The sequence below is a fragment of the Struthio camelus genome, chromosome 18, assembly GCF_040807025.1.
Source record: "Struthio camelus isolate bStrCam1 chromosome 18, bStrCam1.hap1, whole genome shotgun sequence".
Taxonomy (NCBI): Eukaryota; Metazoa; Chordata; class Aves; order Struthioniformes; family Struthionidae; genus Struthio; species Struthio camelus.
In genome coordinates, this window is record NC_090959.1 from 15,637,944 (window position 1) to 15,665,771 (window position 27,828).

General features: G+C 44.1%; 1 protein-coding gene across 1 annotated transcript; it reads right to left on the reverse strand.

Annotated features, from left to right (window-relative positions):
• CABLES2 (Cdk5 and Abl enzyme substrate 2) lies at positions 1-27,221 on the reverse strand. Its single transcript, XM_068912040.1, has 9 exons — positions 26,689-27,221; positions 10,486-10,578; positions 9,119-9,196; positions 7,352-7,460; positions 6,524-6,689; positions 5,666-5,769; positions 5,155-5,261; positions 3,646-3,850; positions 1-3,198 (listed from the first exon to the last, which is right to left on the reverse strand). The coding sequence occupies exons 1-9, from the start codon at positions 27,219-27,221 to the stop codon at positions 3,058-3,060; spliced, it is 1,536 nt and encodes a 511-aa protein (XP_068768141.1). The 3' UTR covers positions 1-3,057.
• Between the last annotated feature and the right edge of the window lie 607 nt (positions 27,222-27,828).

Sequence of the window (27,828 nt, forward strand, 5' to 3'; positions counted from 1 at the left end):
TATCAAAAACTGTTTTTATTTCACAGCATCTGGAATTTCACAAGTTAATTCATGTGGAAAAATATGGAACGGGCTACGCTTAAATTAATGTACTAGGACACAGACGTAACAGTATTGTTTACAGAAAAACGTACAGCCTCTTTCTTATCAAGAGAGTTGCCCGTGCTGAGTCAAAGCAGCATCATATTTACACGGAACACGAGTTTAAGCACCCCTCAGTGTAAACCAGCGTCTCCCGTCGGAGCAAGAGGAGTTCGACTGTGAAAGGGTAAAGCTGGCAGATGCATTGTTTTTAGGTCCCATTTTTAGGTTATTAATCGATAATGTAGTAATACTTCTTTGCCACACGGTGGCAGCTTTTAGGTAAAAGGATAAATATTACCACACAGGCTTAAATGAACAAGACTGCAAGCTACACTCAGGAAATAGAAAAGTTAAACACACACACACCTAAGTTAGTGCATCCCTGCAGAACCACTGCTTCTGCACAGGTGACGAAAGAGGTACCAATTTAAAAGTTGCAGACTAAGTTTCAGTCTGAAACTAATGTTTTACAGTGTCACTCGAGAATTGCCTTCTGTTTACTCCAGAAACGCAAGCACAGTGATCACTACATGTTGTCATTTTTGGCTTGTACTCCGTACAGCTTTCGAGCTCAAGGACTCTGCATGTGCCTGACGAAATGTTTAGTTGTTTTTAAAACAGCATTTGGCATTTTGTAACGTAATATTCTGTACTCCAATTTGTTCTTCTGAAAGAGCAGGAAAAAAAAAAAAATCTTGTGATGCCATAGCTTCCATTCTGCGACTTCACTCCAGCCCAAATGCCGACTGTAACTAGGCAAACTTCCACCGAATAGAGATCACTAAGAGTTCCAAAAAAAATCAAAGCATATATATTTTTTTCCTACTCTGTGAGAAAGGAAAGTTAACAGTTGGAGAATATAATTCTCCAGGAACTTCTAAAGAGTTTTTTCTGACTATACAGTAGAATACTTCAGTTAGTATGAGCATCTGGAGATATTGTGTGAGAAATTTCTACACAATTTTTTCCTCTCTCCACAATTGTTTAGTAAGTAGTGGACCACTATAGTCGAGTCCACCACTGTTTGCTAATTTCAAGACTTATGTATATGCTAAATGTTTAATACTTAGGTATTTCTTGCATGCAATGACAGTTACATTCAGTAGAAAGTTTAACTAGTAGACATTTTGTAAACCTTTGGAAGATAACCGACAAGCTTATTTTCTAACTGGTTAGCTATCATCTCATTTTAGAAGACTGGAAAGTCCCTTTGTGTTAAAGGGAAGTTACAAGCATATTAAACTTCACACAAATACCTTAAGTTACATACACAGAGTTGAACACGGTTACAAAAGGTTTGATAGTCACTGTAGTTATATGAAAAATACATTTTGAGCCCTTCTTAGAGAGGAATGGGCTCCAATAAAGTTTGCTGCAATCTAATGAAGCCAAATTAGCTTCAAGCAAAACACAGCTGAATAACAGAGTTCCAGCTTTGTTTTTACCTACAACAAACACTGAATACAAGGAACAGGCATTTACATTACTTTACATATTTCAAAGCAGGTATCCTTACCTCAGTACGAGGTCTAGCATTTCATTTAGGAGTCAAACTTAAATTACAGATTTCTTATCATAATAGCCAACCATCAGGTTTGTTCCTTGCAAATGGACAGTTACTTGTATCATAATATTGCTCAGGAAAATAAAACCAAGAGCCAATAACTCAAAAGGTTCCACTTATATCTGAATTCATTCCCAGTCTGGGTATTTTAAAAATACACAAAGGAATTGTCATTGGTCAAAGTTATTTAACCTCTGCATAAGCATTAGAGCGCTGCTGGACATCAGCCATTAAGTGGCTGTTCAGTCAGATGTGCAACAAATGCCAGTTTCATGAGGACCATTACAATGACAACGCTTGGAAGAACAGAGTAAAAAAAAAAAGCAGTATTTTTAGTATTGAGCATGCTTTGTTTCATTGGCTTTGTTTGATAGCAATAACTCTACTGACTTAAATATTGTCTTTAGAGCACACAAGATCATATATGACAATCATACTAAAAAGGTGCTTATTTCAGACTACAGAACATTGAAACAAATCAAAATCACAAATGATACATTTGACAGCAAGTTGCTCTTCTTAGTCAAGTGCTCACCTTCCACTGAAGAATGGATTAGAATGGCAATCACTTCGCTGCACCTACCTTGTTCAACACGTGATATTTCATGACAGATTTTGGAACAATCATTTTGAAATAAAATGTATGTTCTTAAGGTATTAATAGTTAACTAAATTGAAACAGAGTAATTTCAGTCTTGCTACTCACACATCTATAGCACAGTATAGATGCCCTTTTGTCATTAGTGCAGATATACTGGAATCGTTTTTCCTATATGCAAGGCCAATGCAGGTAAAGAATAAATGGCTATATAAATTCAGGAATCCCCACTAAACAACATAACTAACTTAAAAAGTACTGGTTCCAGACCAGCTAGGTTTTAGGCACATCTTTAAAAAAATAAAGTATGCATTTCATTGACGTCGAAGTGTGAGAAGATTCTTAGAAACATCTGAACTTTGTGATGCACTGGAATGGAAGTGATGCTTCCTTTAGTTTCAAGGAAGCAAATAAAGGCCTTAAAGAAACAAACAAGAAACAATCAAAACAAACAGAACCAAAAAACCCACAATACCATACAATTCTTCATAGGGAAGAACAGTTTTAGTGAAACTGAAAAGATAAATAAGGAATAATCAGCAGCCATGACAGCCAGCTGGTGAATATTTGTGCTTCAAACGTCCAAAAGAAAATGAAGTTCAACAACTCTTTCCGTACCATCTCCCAGACTCAGCATACATATCCATAATGCACACCTGGACGGTTTAAAAAAATGCTGCAGACTTCAAAAGTAACTGTAGCCATGACAGGATGAGCACTGTGGCATAGCAAGGCCGGGGGCAAGTTCAGCAGCAGTGTTCAGTGATGCTATTCCCAGAGCCACTGGCTATCAGCTGGAACGTAGCTTTGGTTAAGAGTGTTGTGTGAGCCGCCTGTAATGAGGTAAAACTTGGTTTTCAGGAAGATAGAGAGCCAGTTCCAAAGCTACGAGCACGGTGAATTCAAAGCCAATTAGATCTCTCCTGTTGAATCTGAATCTCTCCTCTAGTTTCTATGATAGAACAAAAAAAAGAAGAGAAGGGGGTTATCCACAAGACACCAATACATTGTCAGATTAAGTCAGCATAAAATAGGAGTAAGTGCTGCATGGCTAGGGCTGTACCTACAGAATCAAAATTGTTGCTTGGGACCAAACAAGTAAACCAGCCTATCAGCTCAGCTGTGACACCCATACAGCGGTTACTGTTTCTCACACAAACACACATAAATACAAAAATAAGCTCACTGCAGGATCATTACAACATGGGACAGTATCAGCCAGGTACCTTTCAAGAATTAAAGAAAAGTATCAGTAAGACTCCTAATGAGACTTTGACCGAGAGAGTTGGTCCTAAATGCAAGCAGGCTATACTGAAAACCTTAGCTTTAATCTTTGTTTTGTTCTAGGAAATAAATACAAGGCTTTGACAACACCTGAAACAAATCTGATGGTACCTACATCTATAAGGTGTTTGACTTCATGTTTCCTGAGATCACTGCTGATCTTGGCCGCAAGCAGAACACAAGCACCAGCGCACAGTTTGCGGTTCTGTTTGTTGAGTTTGCCTTGGAGAACAAGCTTCTCAAAGTAAACATAAGCCATGGACACAGTAACTGGCTCCAGATTGCACTCTTCACTCAGATTCCGCATCTCTCTTTTTAAGCTAGAGATAGAAGAAAAATTGTCAAACAATGTTTTTATGAAATGCATTAGAAACACTGCAGCATGGAAACGCGAAGAGCATACGGGTGAGACTTCTGCTTTGGAAGACTGATGAGTATCATCTTAGACTGGAGTAGCTCAATTGGCAGCAAGCTGGATCTGAGGCACAAACCGATTTAACCTGGCTGACAACATCTACTGGGGAAGAAGGCTCCCACCTGCCGACGGACGTCAAGGGCTTAAGCTGCCTCACTGACACATGGGCCATGGCTATACAATTCCCTTTGAGCTCGCAAACTGGTTTGCGATTCATATCGGACTGAATCGCCTTGGCCTATGCAAAACCGCTTGAAAGCTGTATGGATCACAGTACTTGCTGCATGGAGACCAGTCTACTACAAACATCCCAAAAAAACCCAGTCTGCTTGCCCACTCAGTCTTGGTTCACACACTTCCCACAGTGGGTAGCCCTTCATTTCAGCAGAAAGGCAAACTGGCAACAGATAGATGCTACCTCTATCACTGTCATTCATGCTACACCTGCAGAGATCTCCCTGTGAACCTACAGTTCTCAAAACAGCTACAAAGAGATGCGCAGGATAGTCTGGCAGAACACGTAAACTCCAATTGAGGAAACCTTCCCATCAAAGCTGAGTTACACATAGCTCTACTGATTCAGCAGAATCTTGTTTTTAGCTGACTGTTTCAGAGGACCCTGACTACGTTAAGGCTAGCATACTACCAACAAGATTACAGCTCTCTCTAGATGCAACAGTGCATCTCACTGATGAATAGCCAGAAGCATTTCTAGAAGTCAAGGAATTCCGCATGGCATAGTCCTGCCTACGTGAAACGCTTTTCTTTACTGAGACTCCCCAGACCTAAGATTATTCTTTATACTAGAATCCAGTTGGAGGATTGTAACCAAAAGGGAAAAATAGCCATATAGCTCAGAGAGACAATCCAGTTAAGAGTGGAACTGCACTGTAGCCTAACAATCAGGTTGCAAGTATTTGTCTCAAGGCTAACGCTGATTCACTGTTAATTAGCCGTTAGTGTCAGTACACCGCAGCCGATGAAACAAAACCCTTTTAGGCTGAACTCTGAAGATACTGTTACCCTTTCACAGAATCCTAAGCATTCCTGCTCAAGGTTGTCATCTACAGTCAGCTCAACGGGCAACAAGAGATTAGTGTTTAATCATATATACTATTAATAGATTTAGTAGTTGCTTCATACAAGTGGAAGATAAAAGCAGCTTTGTACAGTGCTAGATTTCCTCATTACTCACTTCTTGTTTCTTACCTCCTAATTTTGCTCAATGTCAACTTGATGTGAGGAAACTTCTCTCTGAAGGTTTCATTCATATCCTTTTTAAGGTCCGAGGGTTTCACGTATTCTATGACTGTTGTCTGAAACACAGGAGGCAAAAGTTGTCATTGCTCCTGTTAGCAGTGCTGACAGCCAAACAAGCCTTTCAAGGACACTTCAATGCAAAGGCAAAACCAATTTTTATTATTATTAATTATTTTACGTTCCTTCAATGCCTTGCTAACTAATAGCCAAGGTTGAGTCTCCGCCACAGACCAATCTTACAAGTCTGAATAAGCTAGTAAGCAGATGGTTACAAGTAACAAATGGAAACATGGAGATAAGGGTCAAGTTGGTTCTTGACAAGCTCAATGTGCAAAACCAACCATTGGTATTTTTCCTAATCAGTTCTCAAAAAAGCCACAACTTATTTGTCTCGTCTACCTAGGGGTAGTTCTTTATAGCAAGGTCTTCTAGGCATTCTTCAGGTATGCCAGTCACTTACCATGTAAGAGGCAAAGATAAGAACACGCTTGTGTTTTCCACAAGGCCACTGAGGATCATCCAGAAGATTTGGATCATACTCTGCTGCTTCCCCAGCTTCACTTCCTGAGGGAATGAAGAAAGCATAACAGTGCACCACAAGACACACAGCTCTAGAAATTCTGCACCTCCTCTTAAAAAGAGTTTTCAAACAGCACATGTTAAGAGTTTGCCTGCGCTCTGGAGTCTGCAGACACTGCAGCTACAGCCACCTGTCTGCATTCCATAAATGCACCAGTCAGATATTAGGGTTATTAATAAAAAACAATCTGATAGACTCTTGATGTACCATTTTAGACTTGCGTGCAAGCTAACACGTCATACTCCGCAAACGCGCAAAAGACAGCAGCACAAGACTGAATTCCTTTGTGTACGCTCAAATCTTTCAGACAGCCACATGTTTGTCAGATGTGCACTTTTACAAAAGAGAACAGCTTCTGATCGTAAACTCGTTGGTTAATGCATTGTTATGGTGCTGGAAAGCAGGAAAAACCACCTATACATCTGATGTTTCTTGTTTAAAAAAAACATAAAACCTCATGTTTACAAGGAAAAGCTTGCACTTCTAGTTATATTTACGCAATTCAAGACTAGATATACAGAGGAATGTAATGAATGCGTGCAAGTCTCATCCCTAAGACTCATCCTTTGCACTTCAATAACAAACCTTCATTGCTAAAATGTGCTAAAAACGGTCTTCTTCCAACTGCAGCAAATCCTTCCTAACAATGCCTTTCACCAATAGCATCGTGCCTGACAAACATATTCGTTGTTCATTGCTGTGCGTGCAAGTGGTAACAAAGCTGGCAGCTGACCTTACCTATCTCAGTTCCTGCTGGTATTGTTTTTGCTGTCACAGGTTTATACCTCGATCCAGGAAGACTCCGTGAAGCACTAGCTCGACATGGAGGAACAACACTATGGCTGTCAGTTTTGCGGACAACTAGGGCATTGGTTGGATACAAGAATTTTGCATAGGACACAACCTTAAATAAAAGAAAACTGTAGCAGTTATAGAAGGAACGTTATTGAAAAATTTGCAAACACCTAGAACTTTCCAACACAGAGACCCCCGGAGCTTCTGTTTGGGGTTGGGGACCCCCTTGTTCATAGCACATCCTGAAACGTGGAGGGGGGGAAGGAGGAAAAACTCGGACACAGGAAAACCTTTTTTCCAATCACTTCAGTATGGAAGAGTTGTAGAGGATTTGGGGATGGGGGAAGAAAAAGGGGAGAATCACATCAACAACATTCTGGTAGTACATAAATTTAATTGAACAGGTTTAAATTTTGCTCACATTTCTATCAAATCATCATTCACAAGTTGCCTGAGACCCAAGAGTCGAATCAATTCTCCAGAAACAGAGGAAGAAGTGATTAGGGACTTTGACAGCCTCCTGAAGAGGAGCATTATCACAACTCAATCCTAACGCCTCAGACTTCAAGGAGCTCAATAAACTTTCACAGCTCTGAAAGTTAAAGCTCTCATTTTACGGATGGTGAAGCATAGCATAAACTAAATTATTTACTTCAGTTTCACATCGTGACAAGGCTAGAAGAGGCTGACTTATCTGCCCATCTTCCTCTGCTCCAGTCAGTAGTTTAGTCATCACCACTACAGATTAAGAGATACAAAGCCTTTCCTTACCTTGCCATCAGCTCCTAGCTCTACTCCTTCCAGTCCAAGCACCATCTCAGTGGAGACTGAAACTCCCCCAGAAGGATGTCGTTGTTTCTGTCCTTCCATTTTTAGATCACTAAACGCAGATAAGACAGCGCACTAGCGGAAAATACAGCGCAAGCCCACCTTCCTCTATGGCAAACCATCGTCTACAGCCAATACCACAAGGTCAGAGTTCTACTATGTGGGAACAGGGCAACCCCTCAATCCCACTTCTAAGCAAGCATTAATTTTTGAATAATCTATTCACAAGGTAGAGATTCTTCATTAACTGAATAATCAGATTTCATTTCTTTTTAACTCAAATCTCTACCAATATACCTACTAAGAGTAAACTCAAGTTTTATACAGAGTCTTTCTGCATAAAATTATTCCATTTGTTACACACACTAATGCTCAAACACTTAAGATTAAGCATTATTTATATTACTATTTTTCCAGGATTAGAAACTCGCCTTTCAATTGCAGTTTTCCAACCACTGTGCCCACAAGCTCACACTAAGAATTAAGATTGCTAGCAGAACTCTGCTTCAGGGATGGCAGCACGCAGCATTGTCACCTATACTCCAACGCAATAAAGCCGCTTTCCGTTGAAGAACTGCATGGCCAGCTTATACACAAGCAGAATTACACAGTGCTCAGAACTGCTCTAAAATAACTCCAGCGACCTTGCTGCTTTTCTATGAAATGAAAGACTATTTCCCCATTTACTATTTTTATAGCAAGCGTATTTGAATACAATGCAAATCCTACCACTAAACATCCGTTTCCTTCTTCCATAAGTTACGTACAGCACAGAGGCAACACCACAATTGTCTTGACAGAAGTGGATTAAAGTAAAATGAATATTTTTAAAGTATATTTATAGATCATACACCTTCACAGAATCAACTTAAGGGTTCACAAGGGGCTGAGCAAAGCTGCAGGGAAATCCAGCTAGCAGGTTGTTTCTCACAGCAATCGTTTTTACAGTTCTATACAAAAGTGGAGCTCCAAAGAAGCTAAGCGCGACATCAGTCAGGCCAAATTGTTTCAGTTTCTCTTAGACTGCAAATACAATGACACTCACGGCTTAGAGGAGCTGGAAGCTAGAAGAGCATCTTAAACGTATTCAGATATAGCTTCGCTATATACCCTGGAAGAGTTTTCAGTAAAGAAGGGACCATCCTTCCCTGATGCTTCAGTTTAGCAGTACAGGATTTGGGTCCAGGTAATCCCTCAGACTCTGTCAGCATCAGTATAGTTAATGATCAAGGTGGCAAAGGTACACTTCTGCAGTGGCAGTGTCTGGATACGCAGGCCATCATGCCAACAGAAACGTGTGTTTAAGGTACAGCTTTTCTGCATTCTGCTGGCTATTTTGCCGACGCAACTGCTTGCTGCACTAGGGACATTTACTTTCTGACCGCTGTTATACCGCAACAAATCATGTCACAGGTTCCCAGCTGGTAACAGGGATTTCACAGGGCAGGAGTCTTGACCGTGTGAACAAACATCTGAAGAGAAGCCTACCCCTTTCCAGTATTTTCTCTTGAAGTTAGAATGAACACTTTGACATTGGGGCAATGTCTGATTTTACCGCTCTGACAGCAAGCTCTTGTCCATATATTTAAGCGGTAAGTCAGATAAACGATTACCTGCTTCAAAATAGGACAGCTGCAACTGCACTCATTTAAGAAGCTCTTTTGCAAACAATACCGCAGAAATTTCACAAAGCAGTTAAAGATGACTCACCTGATCCGTAAACTTTCCCCGTACGGTAGGATAGAAAAAGCCACACACAGTGTTCGTTTAGCACAGATTAATACTATCCTGTAAGTAGACGGGAGAACATCAGGATAAGAATCAAGATTCAGAAGTTACAGGCAGCAACAAAGCAGCTTTTTAATGGAACATGAACACCAGATTTCTCTTAATTTGCTCTATAAATTACATAGATAATGCTGTGAATTTCATCTTTTGAGAGAGCAGCACAAAACCAGAAGATTCATGGTGACCCTGCAGGTCCTTAGAGCCAGGCTCCATATCAAATCCCAATGTTCAGTAACTGGCATCACTGTGAGGACTTCTCATAGTAGGTCTCAGTCTTCAGATATTTAAACATAAATGAAAAAGAGGACTTGGGAGTGAGAGTCAACTACTATAGACTCTCACCATACAGGAATTTCTGAATTATTTTCTGACTTGCTGGCCTGTCAGCCAGTGGCCAGGTCTGCTACCCTCAGGGATCAGGAAACAATATACCCGCAAGCAGCGTTGACTGCACTTTCTGCCTGCTCATATTTGGCACAAGCTGTTAAAGACAGTTTACCTGCCCTTATAAAATAAGTCACTTTTCCCACTTATGCAGGGGTTTTGCAGCAGTAGCCTCATCTTATCAGCACCAAATGTGTGACCAGTTCACCTAAGGCACCACAGTGAGCCCTAAAGAAAGGCTATCTGTCATGTATCTGATTGCCTTGGAACACATGCTCTCTTCAATAGTCCAGGCTATTTGCAAATAACTTCAGTTTTCTATATTCCAGACAAGACACTCTCATTCTCTGAATGCCCTTGTCCAACCAAACAGTTCTCAAAAGTTCACTCAGTTCACCTTTTTTTCTTTACTATGACAGTGTTGAGGGAGATCTTCTCACAAAGTTTGTATTTTATACTCACTTAGATGATGGTACCACTCAATTAATACTCACAGGGCTGCGAGTATTAAATATGGACATAAGCCCCTTCTTTCTCTGCTGCTCAGTAATTACAAGTCAATAGGGATAAACCAAGCCATTTTCCATACATCTTCCTCAGCTCTGATCTCTCTGTGCCAGAGATGAGGAAGCAGTTGGGAGAGGGTGGTGTCTGCCTTTAACCTCCTCCCTTCCTCCTCAAAGTAGGATGACCGAACCATCAGAATACTGCTGAAGCTATACCAAATATGAACACTTAACACCTTTGACACATCTATATTTTTAAACTAACAAGACCGCGTGGACATCACATATTAGTACCACTGATACGAAATGGCTGACAACACTGCACCCCTGTAATCTACTTATGAGCACATCCTATTTCACATGAGTAAAAGGGGCACACAGCTGGTCTCCAGAAGTTACCTGCTGTTCTTTGTGTCATACTGCCTCATGTTCTTGATGAAGTGCATCTTCTTCAAACTTTTGTGTCTTGGAGACCCAGATATGTGCTTGGTTCTGCAATTACAAAAAAAAGGGAACACCTCTGTTAAGTGCTCTGCAAAAAAGTCATGCCAGTTTTATGATCAGATGGCAGCACTAGCATGCAGGACCTCAGATATTGGCGTGGAAGAGGGTGGAGGGAGGAGAGGACTGCATGCAACGAGTTAAGATTAATGCTGCTTTTGAAAAAAGTACCTTCGTACACTGGCATATTCCACTATGTCTTCTAAAAACTCTAGAGAGCAGCGCTGGGAGATAAAACGCCTTCTGTAAAATGTACAACACCACGAAGAGTGAACAATATTAGTTCATAGCCTCCGAGTTTAGGAACTGCAACAGATCTGAGTTCATACTGATGAAAGGGAGTGTGTGGTTTTTTTTTGTTTTTTTTTTTTTTGGAAGAGCACTTAACTAGGAGTTTCAGATTTCTAAAAGGCCAAGAACTCCCCCTCCCTCCCCCATGCTAAGGCCCTTACAGCCTTTTACTTAGAATTATGTATTTGTACCAAATTAATTAACAGGAATATTCACCACCTGCAACACACGGGAACACTCACCTACAAGTTAAACACCTAAAGAGCTTCCAAATACTTGTTTAAAATCTTACAAGAAACATTACAAACAGTCTCCCACATTAAGTCAAGAGAATAAGATATTTTTAATCAATCAATCTACTGATACATGCAGTTATAGCTGTCTGATGATGGAACATCTATATCTGTGTTCTTCCTTCATGCAGGACATGGTGTTTTGTCGGCATTGGGAGTCAGACTAAAAGTCTATGACGTTAACTCAATAAAATTGACAGATCTCTCAGAAAAACAATAGAGAAGGCTATTAGAGGAAGCAAAGAATATTCGGTGCCCATCTGAAATCCCAGAATTGGAAGATGATAAAAGAGAATAGCAGGAATTACGTGAGTTAGTTTAAGCAGAAAAATTGACCTTGCCAAAGTAATAATATGTCTTAACACTGTCAAAGTCAGCTCCTTCTTTGTCGGTAGACATTTACAAATGAATTGTGAAATCCTATGGCTGCAATTTCCATAAGAACGTTGCATTCAGGTTCAATTGCCACCAAGAAAATACCGAGTTTGGATTGTATGCTTTCTGCATTGTTTAAGCATATATTATGCTATATTTTTAGCACAAGCCACATACGTTGAAGCCCAAATTTTTCTTACAACGTTACATAGTAACTCCATAGATGGACAATGCTCCTGTGGAAGTCAACTTAACAGAAGCATACTAGACAAAGTTGCAGGACTCTGGTTTAAAGGTTTTACAAGATCTACTTTTGGGTGGGAGGGATCTCATTCCTGGAAAAACAATAAATACTTTGAGAAATAAATTGTTGCTGTTTCTAATAAGCTGCAAATCTGCAATGCAGGGGGCAGCAGTCATACTCCCTTGCAGCACTCGCTCTCCCTGGCTACGTGGCTGCACACTGCCCTCTGGGATGCTCCCAGGTCTCGAAGAGCAGCTTTTGGAGCACTTGCACACATGAGCAGCCAAACCATTGAAACAGGCTGAGGCCAGGTTCGCAGGCTTGGAAGTTAGCACCCAACGCTAGACTATAAGCACGGTACCTTGGGTAGGTGCAAGGAAACAAAAAGTTTCAGGCCAAATGGGATTTATTACTTTACTAACAGCTATGGAAGAATCTTTTTGAAGAGAGACATTTATAGCTTCAGTTGATTCAAGTTAAAGATCAAAAAAAGCTACTTGGGATTGAGTCTGGTCCTGAAGTCCAGCCTGTCAAGATTTCAAAATAGTTTACCAATCTGCTAATCCTAGTTACTTTGCCTTTCATCCTCTTCAGCCTGAGCTGGGTAAGAAATACAAACACACTGCTCTGTTGCTGCAGCAGGACATATACCAGAGTATTGGCCGCGAACAAAATAAGCCTGGTGCTTAGAAGCGTAAGTACACCCTTGCTTGAGCGACAAAGCAGGTGCTCGCACCTCGTTTCCTCCTTCTTGCCAGTTATTTCCTCTCTTCTGAGTTACTCAGGAGCTACTGCCAGAGCTGCCTGCCAAAAGCTGTGCCAGCGAGACGTGGCAGTTACACTTTGCATAGTGCATCAATATTACCATGCAGAGTCACCGATACACAGCACTTCCTATGCAATTACAAATTTCCATGACAAGCAGATTGTTTGCGACAGGGGTATTTGCTCCTTTTGTTTAAAGCTATACCAGTTCTTCTGTCTGAGTTTAAGCAGCAGGAAAAACTAGCACTTCAGAAAAGGTGATGCTCTGGTATCTTTCCTTGTATATTGACATAAACGTTATTCAAAAATGCTGATCCATAGGCAAGCCTCTACATTGAGATCTCTAATGTTTTCCTGGAGTTGTACATACCAACATTTATCCAGAGGTTTTCCAAAAAGACACCTCAGTCTCAAAGTACTCCTAAAACGAAATTAATTCCTCATTCCTCACCATACATTCAAAAGAATGTAAACTACCATTTTCCCTGTATCTTCAAGTATGTGCAGAGAACAAAGGCCAAACTAAACAAATGAACGTTTTTGCCCCTTCTTCCCAAAGTTTGCTTATAATCTCCTTAGCATCCTTTTAAAAGAGAATTTGTACCAACTTACACCCCTATAAGGCTTTATTTTTCACTTAAGTAAATCTGATATTGTTTACAGTTTCTCAGCAGTGCTGTTCAGACATTAAGGAAAAAAACCACCCTCAAAAAAAGAAAAAAAATATCCACAAATCAAACAAGCAGGAGGCTGAAAAATTAGTGTCCCTTTCTGTGAACACGGGAGAGGTAAGTCCTCCCTATGAACCAACACCTTTATTACAGCTAAGGATTGCCTCCTACAAACCAGCAGCTATTGAGAGCGCCACTGAAGAACGTTCCCGGCACGCCTACTAGACTGCCTTCAACGCCCTTCACCAATATTTCAGTCTTAAAATATTTTTTTGTTCTTATTCAGCAAGAATGGTATGGGAAAGTTTAACAATTTCACATCCACATTGCTTTCCACTCTGATTTGGCATCTGATCTGCAATGAAAAAAAGCACCTTCACGAAACGCGGAGCCCAGTCTTGCAGCTACTGGCACGAACGCAGTTACCAAACCCTCCCTAGTCTTCCTCCACCAGTGGGGGAGACCTGGCTGGATGCAGACTGAGAGAAGCCACGTGTGGCTGAGCTGAGGAAAAATGAAGCTAAAGCCAAGGACAGGGATGGGTATAAGAGCAGCACGCAATTCTGTAAAAGGGAGCCAGTGTAACTGGCTGGCCTGATTCAGAGAGCTACAGCTGCCACCCTGGTGGAGGTGGTCAGGAGTGTCACTTGTTCTGAACACTCTCCGCGTTTCCTCAGTATTGAGGGCAAGAAGGAACAACCCCTGAACCTGTTGTTCAGTAAGTGCGTATCCAAGTAAAAAAAAAAAAAAAAAACCACCCTGCTGCAATGAAAGGAAGGTCCTGCCCATTTGCTCAAAACCACAATGACTCATCCCCACTGTGCCAACAGGAAGCATCATTTTTAGCTATTTTTATAGCTAATATTTTTCTGTCCTCAAGCGAAGTTGTCACCTTGGAGAAATTCAAGGTATTGGGCAAGACAAGCTTCTCAGATCTCTAGAGAGGGTACACACAGAGGTCTCACTAATCCAGTTAGAGTCAGTACCTAAACTGTGTTTGCACAAGTAAACATCTTACAGTGACACCGTTCTGTCGGTGCAGCCTGCGAGCAGCCTGTCGGTCTCCTCCATCGCATTAGTCAGCACAACTTCTTTATCGGACGGTGCCTTTTTGGAGCATATTGCGAACGAATGCTTTCTGAGGTGCCTGAGCTTATTTTGCAAACGGTCTGCTTTAGTTTTAGTGCTTTTTTTTTTTTTCCCTGTAGTCAATTCATACTTCAATAACAGGGAACACAGGATCACTTTAGCAGCTGCTAGCTCCTGCCCGATGGGGGCGGGGGGGGGATGTTGAGTCACGTACCCTGGGCTAAGCAGATTCAGCTAGAATAACAGTCCTCGCCTGCGGTCTGATCCGCTGGAATTCAAAGGATAATTAGTTTCTAGAGTGCATTTGTTACCAAATGTCACCTAAATACTGAAACAGAATACCAAAATCTATTCACGTACTATAAGTTACCTTACAAACACTCTTACTGACACACTACTTGGCAGTTACACTTTCCAATTTTAAAATGGTAACGAGCTCTGAGGAGCAGGTTATAATTTCAACTGCATCCTGAAGACAGCTCAGACACATCCGTTAGCCGATACCAATTGAAGTCCACGGCTGTGAGCAAACAGCTACTTGAGCACAGCTATTTCTTAACAAGCTACAGAGGATCTTTGCTTGTTTGTACTTTTTCAGTCAAGAGATCACTTCTGGGGCTTACAGCCCTTATTTTAGGGACCAGGAAAAAAAGGACACTCTCAGAACCCCAGTATTAAAAACAGTAACTGTGTTTATATAACCAGCACCCCTGGGAGGCCCACGAGAAGACACAACGCCAGGCAGCACATGTGTAGAGATAAAGGGCTATCAAGGAGAGGAATTCTGGATTAAGCCTTTGCTTCTTATCTCCACGCACACACACACGCACACACACTCCAGCACAGCTGCTGAATCCAGGATGAGCTAAACACGAGCATTAAGGAAAGAAAACCTCTTAAATTCAAAATTCTATTGTCACCTCCCCCCAGTGAAGCAGTAGCCAACCCACATATTTATTCTTTCTGATGGATTTCCCACCAAAGAGACCCAACTGCCTGTACTCTGTGCTTCAGAGCTGTCTTCTTCCAGTCCTAATAGCACCCTACTGAGCGCAGACACAGAAATTCCCGGCAGAGGGCAAACAACGATGGCCAAGCAGCATGCAGGCTTCCTGACCCAGAGAGTTATATAGCTCTTAAGTGTCCCAGCTGAACAGGATACAGCTAAGAGAAACCTATGTATAGCATCAGTAATCCCCAAGCGTCCCGTCTTGCAAATTGAAAGGAAAAAGCTGTTTAAGTCACAGTAGATTAAAGAACAAACAGTGACCTTTCAGATGGCCTGCCAGGAATATTTTGCCCCTGTCCCAGCAGGCTGGGCTACATACAGATACCCCAAAGGATAAGGGTAAATTTAGTGGAATTTGCTGTAATTAGACATGTCATAGTATCTGCTAAAGACCAATCATCTCTAAGCAAACGCAAGAGACACACTACCCCTTCTGTGCTATCAGACATCGCTTGAGGCACAAGCCAGACTCTCCTGCCCCGGCTCCTCCTGGGCGAGGCCATCTCTGAGCGATGGTGTCGGCCCTCCGGCCACCTACTCCGCAACCACAGAACCTGCTGCAGCACGCAGGCTCCGCTGCCAAGTTTTTTGTCTTTAACCTCTGGAAGCAGCAGCCCTCATGAATCTCACTTCAAGTAATATTTCCCCAGCCTCTCAAAAGGTATTTCCATATCAGTCTATTTCCTTTAGAGGCTTTCCAGCCTTCATATCCATCCATTATTTCCACTCGAGGTGAAAACGAGTGGTTTGGTCTTTAAACTGTAGTGGTTGATGACCTTACTTAAGCCAGTAAGCGCAGTTGCTATTTCACCTTTTTGAAACTTTCCTCTGTTTAGCTCTTCTGGTTTCTGTATTTCTGTCATAGCAAGTGAACTGACTCTGACAGGTCTCTTCCCTTCCTAAGGAGGGGTTAAGTCAGAAGTTTCTGAAAAATCTTAACAGGATTCCCCTCCCATCCAAATTACCCCCCACTTTTCTCACACAGGCAGGCTTGCAGTTGGAGCCAACCATACAACCAAAGGGTCGGTGCAGTCAACGTTCAGCTATTTTCACCCACAAGCATATTGCTGAGCCACGCCGCGTCCGGACCCCGTCTTCTGTCACGACTTTTTATCGTGATTAGTTCCACAGCAGCGTAGACAGGAGAGGTTAAAAAAAAAAAAAAAGGGGAGTTCTGGTTTCACACCATTGTTGCAGCTATGTGCATATTTTACTTTAAATGCAGTAGCTTTCTGTTAACCTTTACAGAAACCAATTAAAAGTAACAAAGATGTTGCCAGTGATGTTTTAGGTAGTGCCAGGGCACAGAAGCATAGAAGAGACCCAACATGAGCCTGGAGAACTGGTTACCAGCCTCAGCACTATCTTCAAGCTGCATAAGTTACTGAAGTCATTACAGCCCATTTGAGAAAGGGGTGCCACATCTGGTTAGGTACTAAGTTGCTCATATCACCCATGCTTCCTCCTGCACCACATTTGATGAGCAAGTTTAGTGATCTCATGATCAGCTACCTTGAATGAGGCCACCAAGAGATCAGGTGCTGCTCACACTTTCACTAGCTCGAAACAGATTTCCATTTCTGAACTCTAAATCATCCGTTCAGCCTTTCTCTACTGTAAGGTATAAATAACGTCTCATGATTACTTATGCTGAGTGCAGGCTCTGGAACACGGTCACGGGGAAGCAACTGGAGAATACTGTACATTAGCAGAGGTTTATGCACACTACTAGCCACGTGAAACTTGATACAACAATTTACTACATAAATTGCATCAACACCTATCCTAGGATTACTGCCAGTTTCACAGAACTTCTACAGAGAGCTCTGTGGACAGAGAAAGGAAAAAGTAGAAGGAGAAGGCAAACCAGAGGATCACAGACAGAAGATGACAAAAGAGTTGGAAAAACCAACAGCCTGCACCTAACCTTTGGGTTTTGCTCCAAAATATCTGGGCTCCATACTGTAACACCATAAAGCAGTGGAATGAAATTCCTTTAGATCACACTAACTTCCTTCTGCTTCTGTGGAGAAAACCGCTTTCAGGTTTGGCGCTGGCACAGCCTATTTGCCGAAGGACTCCTGTCCCGCATCCCATTTTCAGTGCACCTAGACAGCACCAGGAACCAAAGCAGGAGGAGGGAACAGGAGGTCAGACCTAGTGAGATAAGCATTCAAAGATGCTGCAAAAGCCAGACAATAACATGACTTGAGATCTCCTCCAGCCAAATGCATAGGCATTACTGATTTATTTCAGATGGAGTCACATCTATTGCCCTTCTGCTGGAGGGAAGGATGTCATGATGTATGCACACGCGTGTATGCACACCCATAGGCACTTGGCTAAAATTAGCAGCAAGGCTTATATTCTCTGTTGCTCTTCAGCAATACGGTCTGCTAATAGGAAGACAGAATGGAGAAGGTCAAGGATTTTTAATTACAGTGTGAAATTAGGGGCTAATAGATGTTAGTTTCCCTTCTCTGACTTAGAAGAGTTTTATTTTAATATGGATGTCCCTTTGTAAGGTCTTTTACATGCCTCAGTACAACCACAGCTGTCAAGAGACTGAGTTATTAAATATAACAAGGACAAGAAACATTTATTGGTTTGTGGAAGCACCAGTTTAGGAATAACCATCAGAGGTAATCTGCACATGAATCCCGATCCCAACTCTTGTTTACAATAGGAAGATATGCCTATCAGGTTTGTTTTGTCAAGACATACTTTAAAGAATTAAGCTGTATAGTTTTCCTTCCTTATATGCAAGCCAACAAGCAGATACGAATTGTGTTTCAGTGAGACTGGGTAAAAATACTAGCATTGAGGAATAAAAAAAAAATGTTTTTCTCAGCTGCCATCATTTAGGCAGATCAAGAGACATTTACTGTTTTCAGGCTTGCATTTAAGGAGAATCCCTATTTTCATATCCATGTCCCAGGCCTTACAACCCTCCGTGTTTATATTGACGAGCTTCCTGCTCCTCAAAAGCAGATCGAGTACGACTTGCCAGTAGCTACAACTTTTCAGTAATTACAGCCAAAAGTCAGAAACCACATTCATACTGAATCCCATTCAAAACACCGTCATAATCGCATGTTCAATGCAACAAATCACTGCAATGAATGATCTGTGCCATCAAGTGCCAAGGACCGAGCAAGACATTTTCACGGTTAGGTGGTTTTTAGACCTGACATTCAATGTGATGCTGCAGCAGAGGAGAAGACACCATGCATAAGTGACAGCACGGCTACTGCTCAGCTCTAAAGCGCTCCTCCCTCACAACGTGAGCGGCTCAACGCTTTACGACAACTGCTGGATGCACAAACGCGCAGCATGTGGGCCAACGCACAGAGCTCTCGCGGTACAATTTGCATTGCAAGCCACTGTCCCAGCAGCTCCTTCTGACACTTGTTGAAAATGTCGGACTGCCAGAGAATAAATGCAAGAGTCACACAGGGAGCCTAGTTTATTTCTCCAAGAATTTTCATTTTAAAGAAAAAATTCAAACTGACTGACTAAATTAGCATGGAAGGAACTTTTATGTTTCAGAGTAGGTCTCTGTCAGACCTCACAGGATTAGAGAGCAGGCCTAGTTCCTTGACCTCTCTTGTTATTCGTGATTTATTTTTTATTTTTTAAACACAAAGCTCAAGGAGCACCAGGGGCTTTCCTGCATCAGAGCTGGTCCAAAACAGACTTGAAGAATACTGCGTATTTTTCTAAGGAAAGAAAAGCTACAAGACAAAAAATACGTAATGCAGCACACCCAAGTGAGAAAGAACAGAAATGAAGGACAGATTGAATTAAGTTGGAGGTAAAGTAAGTGAAAAGCTCACTAAGCCTGAAAGGCTCCAAATACTAACAAGAAAAGAAATTACCATAGATACTCATCACAGAGGCTGCTCCTTTATTGTTGATTCACAGCCACATATGATTAAGAACCTAATGCTACTAAGAAATAAGCTTTGCATTCATTGCATTTCATATATCACATTGTTTCGGTGCTAAGAATGTTTAGACAATCCAAGGATTAAATAATGCCTTCCAGTTAAGTATTACGAAAACCATCTGTTGCAACAGAGCCACCAAGCCAGATGCAAGATTTGCTGTGCCCAGAGCCCGCTTTTTCTAAAGCGCGTCTAAACCCTGCTCCTAAAATCCCAGCTGCTTCTCACAAAGCAAGCTGTATGTGCTGGCCAGGACACAACATATTGTTATGTGCCTTACTAAAAATAAAAGCATCCAGTACAACAGAATTCCCAATTAAACAGAAGAGAATCTTTTACTTGAGGAGGAAGAAAGAATTCAGGATGGGTGATGGAGGAAACTCGCAGAAAGCGTAGGGAGGTCTCCTGTTGGTTTTATGCATACTTAGTTCTTCCTGCCACAACCTCTGTCATCTCCTCTAACCCACAATCAAGAGGTCGTAGCTCAGCAAGGCAAAACGTATGCTTACACTGCAGTGACCACAACAGAGCAAGTGCAGGTCTGTCTATGCTGTAGACCAAGAAGCTTTGACTGGCAGTTCCGCTCACACTATTCCCCAAGACAGCGTGGCTGGCTAGCAAGTTAAACTGCTACCTGGCTTTCTGAGGGGCTACCGCGAGCCACGCTGAGCTAGGGTGCATCCATGCTACGCAAGAACGGGGCGCAAGAAGCGCTCCCTGAAGAAGCTCACTGCATACGATCTAGGTGTTCACAGCTTGGAAGGGAAAGGCTAAGACAATCACAGCAGGTAGCTGAGTTAACTGGTAGCAAGCTTTCAGCTTTTAAAGATTCAGTATTTCCTATGAACCAGAGTTGTATCTCCTGAAGTGTTCTTGCTTCTCTTGCACTTAAGAGGACAGTGAAAGCTTCTCATTTGACGTCTTTAGCAGTCAGATGAAAACAATTTACAGTAAATCATATACGCAATAACTATAAACGAAAGGTTAGGAGTTTAAAAGCTCTGCATGAGAAGAGCTAGCATGACAGACTTCGTAGCTGAGCACCTTCAGTCTGCGGTCATCTACTTTATCAACAATACCTCCTGCTCATTAAAGAATCCATACTTCATTATGCACATGTACACGACAGATTACGCATTTTTAAACTCAAACTATAGAGCCAGCATACTTCAGAACAGTCTTCAAAAGAAGGATCACAAGCATCTTCAAGCTCGCTTTGCCTGAGAGCCTCACAGCTTTAACTGTGGTTGGAAGGAGGAGGAACCCAGGATAGCTTAAGTTAGTCTTCGAGATTTAATATGACCAAAAGACACATATCACAGGAAATTTTTAAAAATGGTTAATAAAGAACTTTGGTGGGGGGAGGAGAGGAGTGACTCCCACAAAACCACACACACAGCAGAAGAGCTGGTCTGTAGTTCAGAACTATTATTTAAAACTGAAAGCGAAGACATTCCCGACTCTGCACTTCCTTCCACTGTTAATACGAGTGCAGCAAACGGAGCACCACAGCTAATGAGTCTTCTGTACTGGTTTAGTCACCGTGTCAAGAGCAAACAGCAGCCCTGACAAAGGAGCTTCAGCGGCAGATAAGGTGAACTAGCTGCCAGGTCAATCGGCAAAGCAGTTGCAAGTTTGAACAGTCCACTTATCCACAATTATCAAGAAGGACTTTTGTGCTAAGCAGAGTTATGGTAAAGAGCAATGACAATCTAAACATTTACTCAGCACATACACTCTCTCGGCTCTCAGCGTACAGCTGTTGCTCAACATGAGCTTTGTGAAGTTCGAGTGCTAAGATCCAAAGAAAGGCACTTGTTCACGAACAGACATTTGGGGGGAGGAAGGGGAGGAGGAGGAGGGAGAAGATATTTATTTTAGACTATGAACCAAAAAAGCTCTGTTTTAAGCCAGTACATTGAGATCCTGAGGACTTCAGAGTCAAGAGCCACATTTGAAAATAATAGTCTAATAAAACTTCCACTATTTTGCCTGACTTGGAAGAAACCTTGTAAAATAAGTAATATTGCAAGCAAACTGCTAGGAAATAGCCACGTGCTACTACATAAAGCTTTGGAAGTACATTCAAGTCCACAGTACAGCAGCATCAGAATAAGGCGAATCTGCTCCCAAAACCCCAGGACTTGTTTGCTGGAAATCTGGGTCAGGGCCCCAACAATTTCTCCCACAAGTTAAGCTACTCAGTTACTCATGCTTCAATCGGTAGCATTTTCCCTCTCAGTTGACTTGAAGAAGCAAGACAACATCATTTCTACTATCATCAGTGCCTCCTTCAGAAAAGCCCTGCAAGTCGGTAGTAAGGGAAAGCAAAAGGTCAGAACAACACTCTTCTAGCGCTTCCCCTTTCCCGCAGCCCGTCCGCGTCGCCCCGAAGCGCAGCTGTCAGAGGCGTTTGCACAGTCGCTTTGAGAAGTTACAGAATCTGCCTGCAGGCGAGATCAACGGCAAGTGCAGTTAATGCTGTATGCAGATTCCTTCCTAACGAGGAACAACGCTGCTTGTAAACCTCTTGTCCCTTCCAAATGAAGGGGTTTAATAACCTTACTGTTCGAAGTTGCTATGACGGCTTGACCGAGAACCCCTCGCAGAAGTGTGTGGGCTACAAGGACATGTATTTTTTGATCTCCATGTTTCCTGCTAGGCATACAGATTAGTTACTCTTTTTTGACTATTATATCTGGATGGGAGCTTCAGATATTAACAGTATAGGTAGTTACTAATCATAAGTCATAAATCACTTAATATTGGACCCATGTAATTCACCTGTAGGTGCACACGAGACAGAGCTGTCACAGCAGAATTTGCTAAGAAGGAGACTGCAGCCTTCAGCCGAGTTTTAAATAAAGTATGGGTTTAGAAAGCATTTGTTTTCAGGTCTGAGCAGCACCTTTCAATCTATTGTTCATGTCTGTAAAGTCAAAGCCTCCAGACTCTGCGAAATATTGTTGCTTCCTGAAGAGCACCATATGTGCTCAAGTTACTCCAAATATAGCTTAGAAATTAAAATGAAGGCCTTGAAACATTAGATTTCATCCACCTCAACAAAACGTGCATCAGCAGCTAAACTGTCAGCAGGACAGAACAATACATCAACCATCACAAGCATAAAAGCCCGAGCAAGCATCTCTGCCATTTTACACACGGAATAAATTTGATCACAACTATGTCAGCAATACTGCATCCAGTTAACACTTAAAAGCAGAACTGGTCCAAAGTACTGCTGTTATCAACTATCATTTAAACCATCACCCTTAAAACGATCTAGATCAGCTCAGTCAGTCATTTCTGATTTATCAGCAAAAATCAGCGTTCAGTTCAGCCCCCTGACCACTGAACATCAAAGGCGTTAAAGCTTCAGTGGCAAATAATTTCATCTCAGTGTTTGTTCTTAGGCCCAGCAAAACGCAGGGAATACACGGTAAAATAGCTGCTCTGCATTACACCATATTGAAACCTCTGAAGTGCACAACAAGCATTGACATTCAGGGCTGTTGTTCCCATTCCTCGTGCTTTCATAACCTGGCTATTTCAGGGCTCTCTGTTATTTGTGTTTCCCAAGAAAGCTCTGCCAATTTCAGACCCAGCTGCAGAAATTCATTAAAATCTATGAATGCTGACTTGTTCATTATTTGCTGCCTCCCTCCACTGCTTTTTGTTAGGCTGGTTCTTTGAAAGAACAAAAGAATGGAATAAGATGGAAAAGGAAGAGGGGTGATGAGCAGAGTAAGAAAGCTGGTACAACACAGATTTGTAATTTGAGATCCTGTAAACAGAATGTTCTTTAGAAAAAGAAAAATGGAAGATTAAAGTCATTTTAAGTTTATAATGCTCAGCCAGCAGCACATCAAAACGAGGCATTTGGATTAAACAGTACCTTTAAGGGAGCACTATTAACACACAGCCAGTTCACCACTGAAGTTTCCATCCTGAAGGACCTGACAGCTGCACAACAACTCCGAGAAACTCAGTGTTGCATCACCTGAGCAGTTTACCTGTTCCTTGGACTGTACCAGAAATCTTGCCTGCTGCTAATAAATAAACAGCAAACAAATCCCATCTGCAGTGAGGTGTAGCCACAGCCTGCCCTGAGCTACACCAGCCAGTCCCACCAGCTTCTCGCAACTTCAAAATCAAGTCAAACAAGATCGAGTTTTCTAATAACATTCAGTACAAAGAAACTGCCAGTTCTGGACAAATAAAGTGACCTCTACTGATCTGGGGCACACACCACTGCTATGAAATCACCAGTTATGGCACAGGACTCAAGCAACACTGGTCATCTAAAACAGACAGGGTAAATTTGGGAGCCTCTTCTGCTCAGGCCCCAGTGCAGAGAGGCTCCACTAAGGGCAGGTCAAAGCAGCTCTTCACAGTGACTAAAAAAGGCCTCTAAGGAGAACAGCTGCCTTAAGTGGGCACCAAAGATTAGATGTCCAGAGCAGCAGCGCAAATACCACCTCCTCCGATGACTTCATACGCCTGTATATTTGCTCGATGTAAACAGTTAACCCATGTAGTGAGTGGCAACATACTTTACCTAAGAAGATATCTAAATTCCAGAGTCCCGGTAAAAGGAAAACCAGTTGGGTTTGTTTGTTGAAATCAGAGATGACAAAGATATGCAGCTATTAGGGGCTTTCTGATTCTTATTTTGTAATTACTACACTATACACAAAGAGATGCAGTATAATAATAACTATCCTGCATGACGGAAGCACATCTGATGGAATCACTCTGTGTATTTGCAACAAAAGGAGACACTGGCACTTTGCAGAGACCAAGGGCTGTCATTTGTCTCGGGACAGATCACGGAACTAAACAGGGAGGAAAATAAAGTGCCCCAGGTCCCATGCTCTGAAAGCCTTCCCATCAGCTAAAATTGTCATTTGAAAAGATGGTCCCTCTCATTCACTTCGGCACTCAACGCGACTGGTAGTAAATACTTTGGGAGAGTTTTTTAATGCATCCTCACAGGCAGTGTAAAACTATCCCTTTTGCCAGAAGGAGGAGGATTCAATAAGACACAGGGTCAAACAACATCTGAGAGACCTGTGATCCATTCATTGGTCTAGTCCCTTTATTAAGCCATTTACACTTCTCGGGCTCCTGCAACAACGAGTCCGACAACTTAATCAGGCAGGTACAAAAAAAGATGTGCCTCTTCTGCCTGACAATTGCAATGAGTGCTTCCCACAACTCCTTAAGACAAAAAAAAAAGAAAAAAACAACATGAACTCTCACTCCAGATCACCTTCATTAGAGGTACATAAAACAATGAAGGCAACGCCATGTTTCAGCCCTCTGTTTTCCAAGCTAAAGAAATTCATAGTCTGTTTTGCTATTGCTCATGCAGAAACCCTTTCCATTCCTCTGATGATCCTCCTCACACTTCTCTCTACCATTTACTCCTGATTTAACATTCTTTTCAGAATGACTGATTAGAATTTTTATAGCGGAGCATAACAACATCTAAAATTAGATGCCACGGAAAGAGACAGGAAGGACATCAAGAGAAGATCCAAGGAGTATGTATTCCGACATGTTCTGTTTGTATCCTATTGACTCGGCATGGAAAGGAGAAGGAGTGAATAATTTGCATGAATTCCAGCTGTACAAAATTCAGTATGCCTGTGCACAGAGCAATCTGTGTCACACGCAGAGGTAATTATACTTGTAAAACTTGCCCTCAAAAGCTTGATGGGCAATATTAAAACAATACGGTGAATGGCACAGCACCTAGAGCACCAAATAGGGTTTTGAGGACCGCAGGAGTGCTATGAAGAAGTTGTGTCATAGCAACACTGTTACTTTAGGCTTTACTGCACAAACTGCACATAACAATGTAATTTGTGCATACAGGGCATTAAAGTAGGAGGCCCATTTTCAATTTCTTCAAGAATTGGGGAAAGAAAGGTGCCTGCCGTTATGAAAGGGAAAGTAATGGGTGGTCCCTGACAATTCAAAAGAGAAAGAAACCTGGCAGGGGCAACCCCTAAAAACATTCTTACTCACAAATACCTGCTTTCCTCTAAAATTTACCGGAACCGCCATGTAGCAGTTTCTTGATCAACAGGACACATCCGTTACGTGGCTGTGCACTGAAACGGAGCACTAATCAACTGTATGCGCAAAGCTCCTCAGCTTTAAAGGACAGACATCTCTATTTCAGTTTACCAACAAAGCTCTGGAAGCCACTATAAAGAATACAGACTTGGATGTCTTTGATATTGTTTTTGCCTATATGTACTCTCATATGTGCTCACTTTGCAAAGCTACTTCTCCAAGGAAAAGGCCTGACAAAAGTTGCTTTAGAACTTCAATCCCCAAAGATCGGAACAAGATCCTGCCTTTCAGATGAGAAACTGCACACTTTCAGGCTGATAAGAGTCCCCTGGCTGTACAGCAATAATTTCCCTCTGAAGGGGGGAACATCCCTCTCTGCAGAGGATTGAGAAACATCCCAGCATACGAGCATGTATTAATATTCCTCTTAGAGCTACTGTGTAAACAAGCAGCAGAAATTAAGGGAAGGTACTGCACTCAGTAGTATGCAGATTACATGGAGTAAGAGCTTATCTAACAGCGCCTCTATTAGCTTCATCCACAAACAGAAAATTTCAAAGATCAGGCTTTGAAAAAGCACAAAGCATGAAGGATTTGGGTTACTGCAGAACCCCAGCTGGAGACTAAGCTGCCCAAATATTCTGCAAATCCCCATCACCAGACACTTGCCCAACTTTGGGCATTCGCTCAGGCAACCAGACAAATAGCTAAGCAACATATGCGGCACTTTCAGCGCAGCCACCGCGACCGTCAGGGCAGCTAAGGGAGGAGGAAAGCAGCGCTGCAAGAAGCCCCCTTGCAGCATCGGCGCACCCGGCGGAAAGGCAGGGCAGAGGCGGGATGTAAACAAAGGCAGCCCCGGCGGCTGGCGGCGCTCAGGGCAGAGGCAGCGCGTCCGCGGCGACGAAGCCCGCGGCAGCGCTGCCCCATCCCCGCCGCCGGCAGGTGCTCGCCCGGCGCCGGGCTCCGCCGCCGCGGCTCCGCGGGGGGCGGCGCACGGCAGCGCGGCGAGGGAAGAGGCCGGCCGGCGGCAGGGGGAGCGAGCGAGCGAGAGCCCCCGTCTCCCACGGCCGGCCGCCCCTAGGGGCGGCGGTTTCCCATGCCCGGTGTCCCCGGGCCCTGGGAAAGTCCGGCTCTTCCCAGGGCTCCGGCGCGTCCCACGCCCCGCCGCGGCGGGGGGACGGCGGGTCACGGCGCCTCTGCCCGCGGGGGGGGGGGGGGGGAGGAGGAAGAGGAAGAGGAGGAGGAGGCGGCCCCGGCGCGGCCGGGCGGCGGGAGGGCCGGCCCGTTTCCAGCCCGCGGGGAGGAGCCGAGCCCCCAGCCCCTCACTCACCTCTGCCGCTGCACCTCCAGCGCGAAGCCGCCGCCCGCGGCGCTCGGCGTGGGGCTCAGCAGCCCCGGCGCGCCCGGCTTGGCGGCCACCGGCATCCCCGGCGGGGCGGGCGGCGCCGGGGGCGGCGGGCAGAGCTGGCCGCCCAGCAGCAGCTGGGGCAGGAAGATGCCCCCGCGGGGCGGCTCCGCCTCGCCCTTGGTTCCCGCGGCGGCGAGGGGGGCGCCGGGCAGCAGCAGCGCCGGCGGGGGCGCGTGGGGGGCCCGCGGCGGCTGGCAGGACGGCGGCGGCGGCGACAGGAGGCGCGGCAGAGCGCCGGCCGGCTCCGCCGCCGCCTCCTCTCCCTCGCCCGGGCCCGCGGCGGGGGGCGGCGGCTTCTCGGCGGCCAGGCAGGGCGGGCGGCCGTCCAGGGAGATGTTGTTGAGGAAGAAGAGAGCGGCCTGGCGCCGCCGGGAGTCGCCCCGCTTCCGCGGCGGCGGCGGCTGCTCGCGGGGCGGCCGGCTGGGCGGCGAGCCGCACGCCGTGGCCGCGGCCATTCTCCGAATGAGCCGCGACGGCCTCGGCCGCCCGGGCGGGGTGGCGCGCAGCGCGGCGCGGCCGGCTGCCCGCCCGCTCATTGGCCGCGGCGCGCCGGGATGCAAATGAGCCAGGCCGCGGCCCGGCGCTCATTGGTTCGGCTGCTCCTCATGGGTAGTCCCGCCCCCGCCTCGCCGGCCGGCGGAGCTCGGCGGGGTCCTAGAGCCGGCGGAGGCGCCGCGCCTGCATCGGCGCCGCGCAGCTCTGTGGTGCCACCAGCGGGCAGGCCGGGCACCCGTTCCCGGCTGTCCCCCTCCGGTCACGCACCTGGTCTGTCCCTCTCCCCGGGACAGTCACGCAGACAGCCCCTTCCTCCCTTACGTGTGCCCCTACCGCCGCCACGCACCCGCGTCCCCTCTCAAACGTCCACCTGTGTCGCCTCGCAAGCACCTACCGCGTCCCCTCACGAACACTTACCCGCGTCCCCTCACAAACACCCATCCGCGTCCCCTCACAAACACCTACCGTGTCTCCACACAAACACCCACTGCTTCCCTTTACAAACACTCACCCGCATCCCCTCACAAACACCCATCCGCGTCCCCTCACGAACACCTCCCGTGTCTC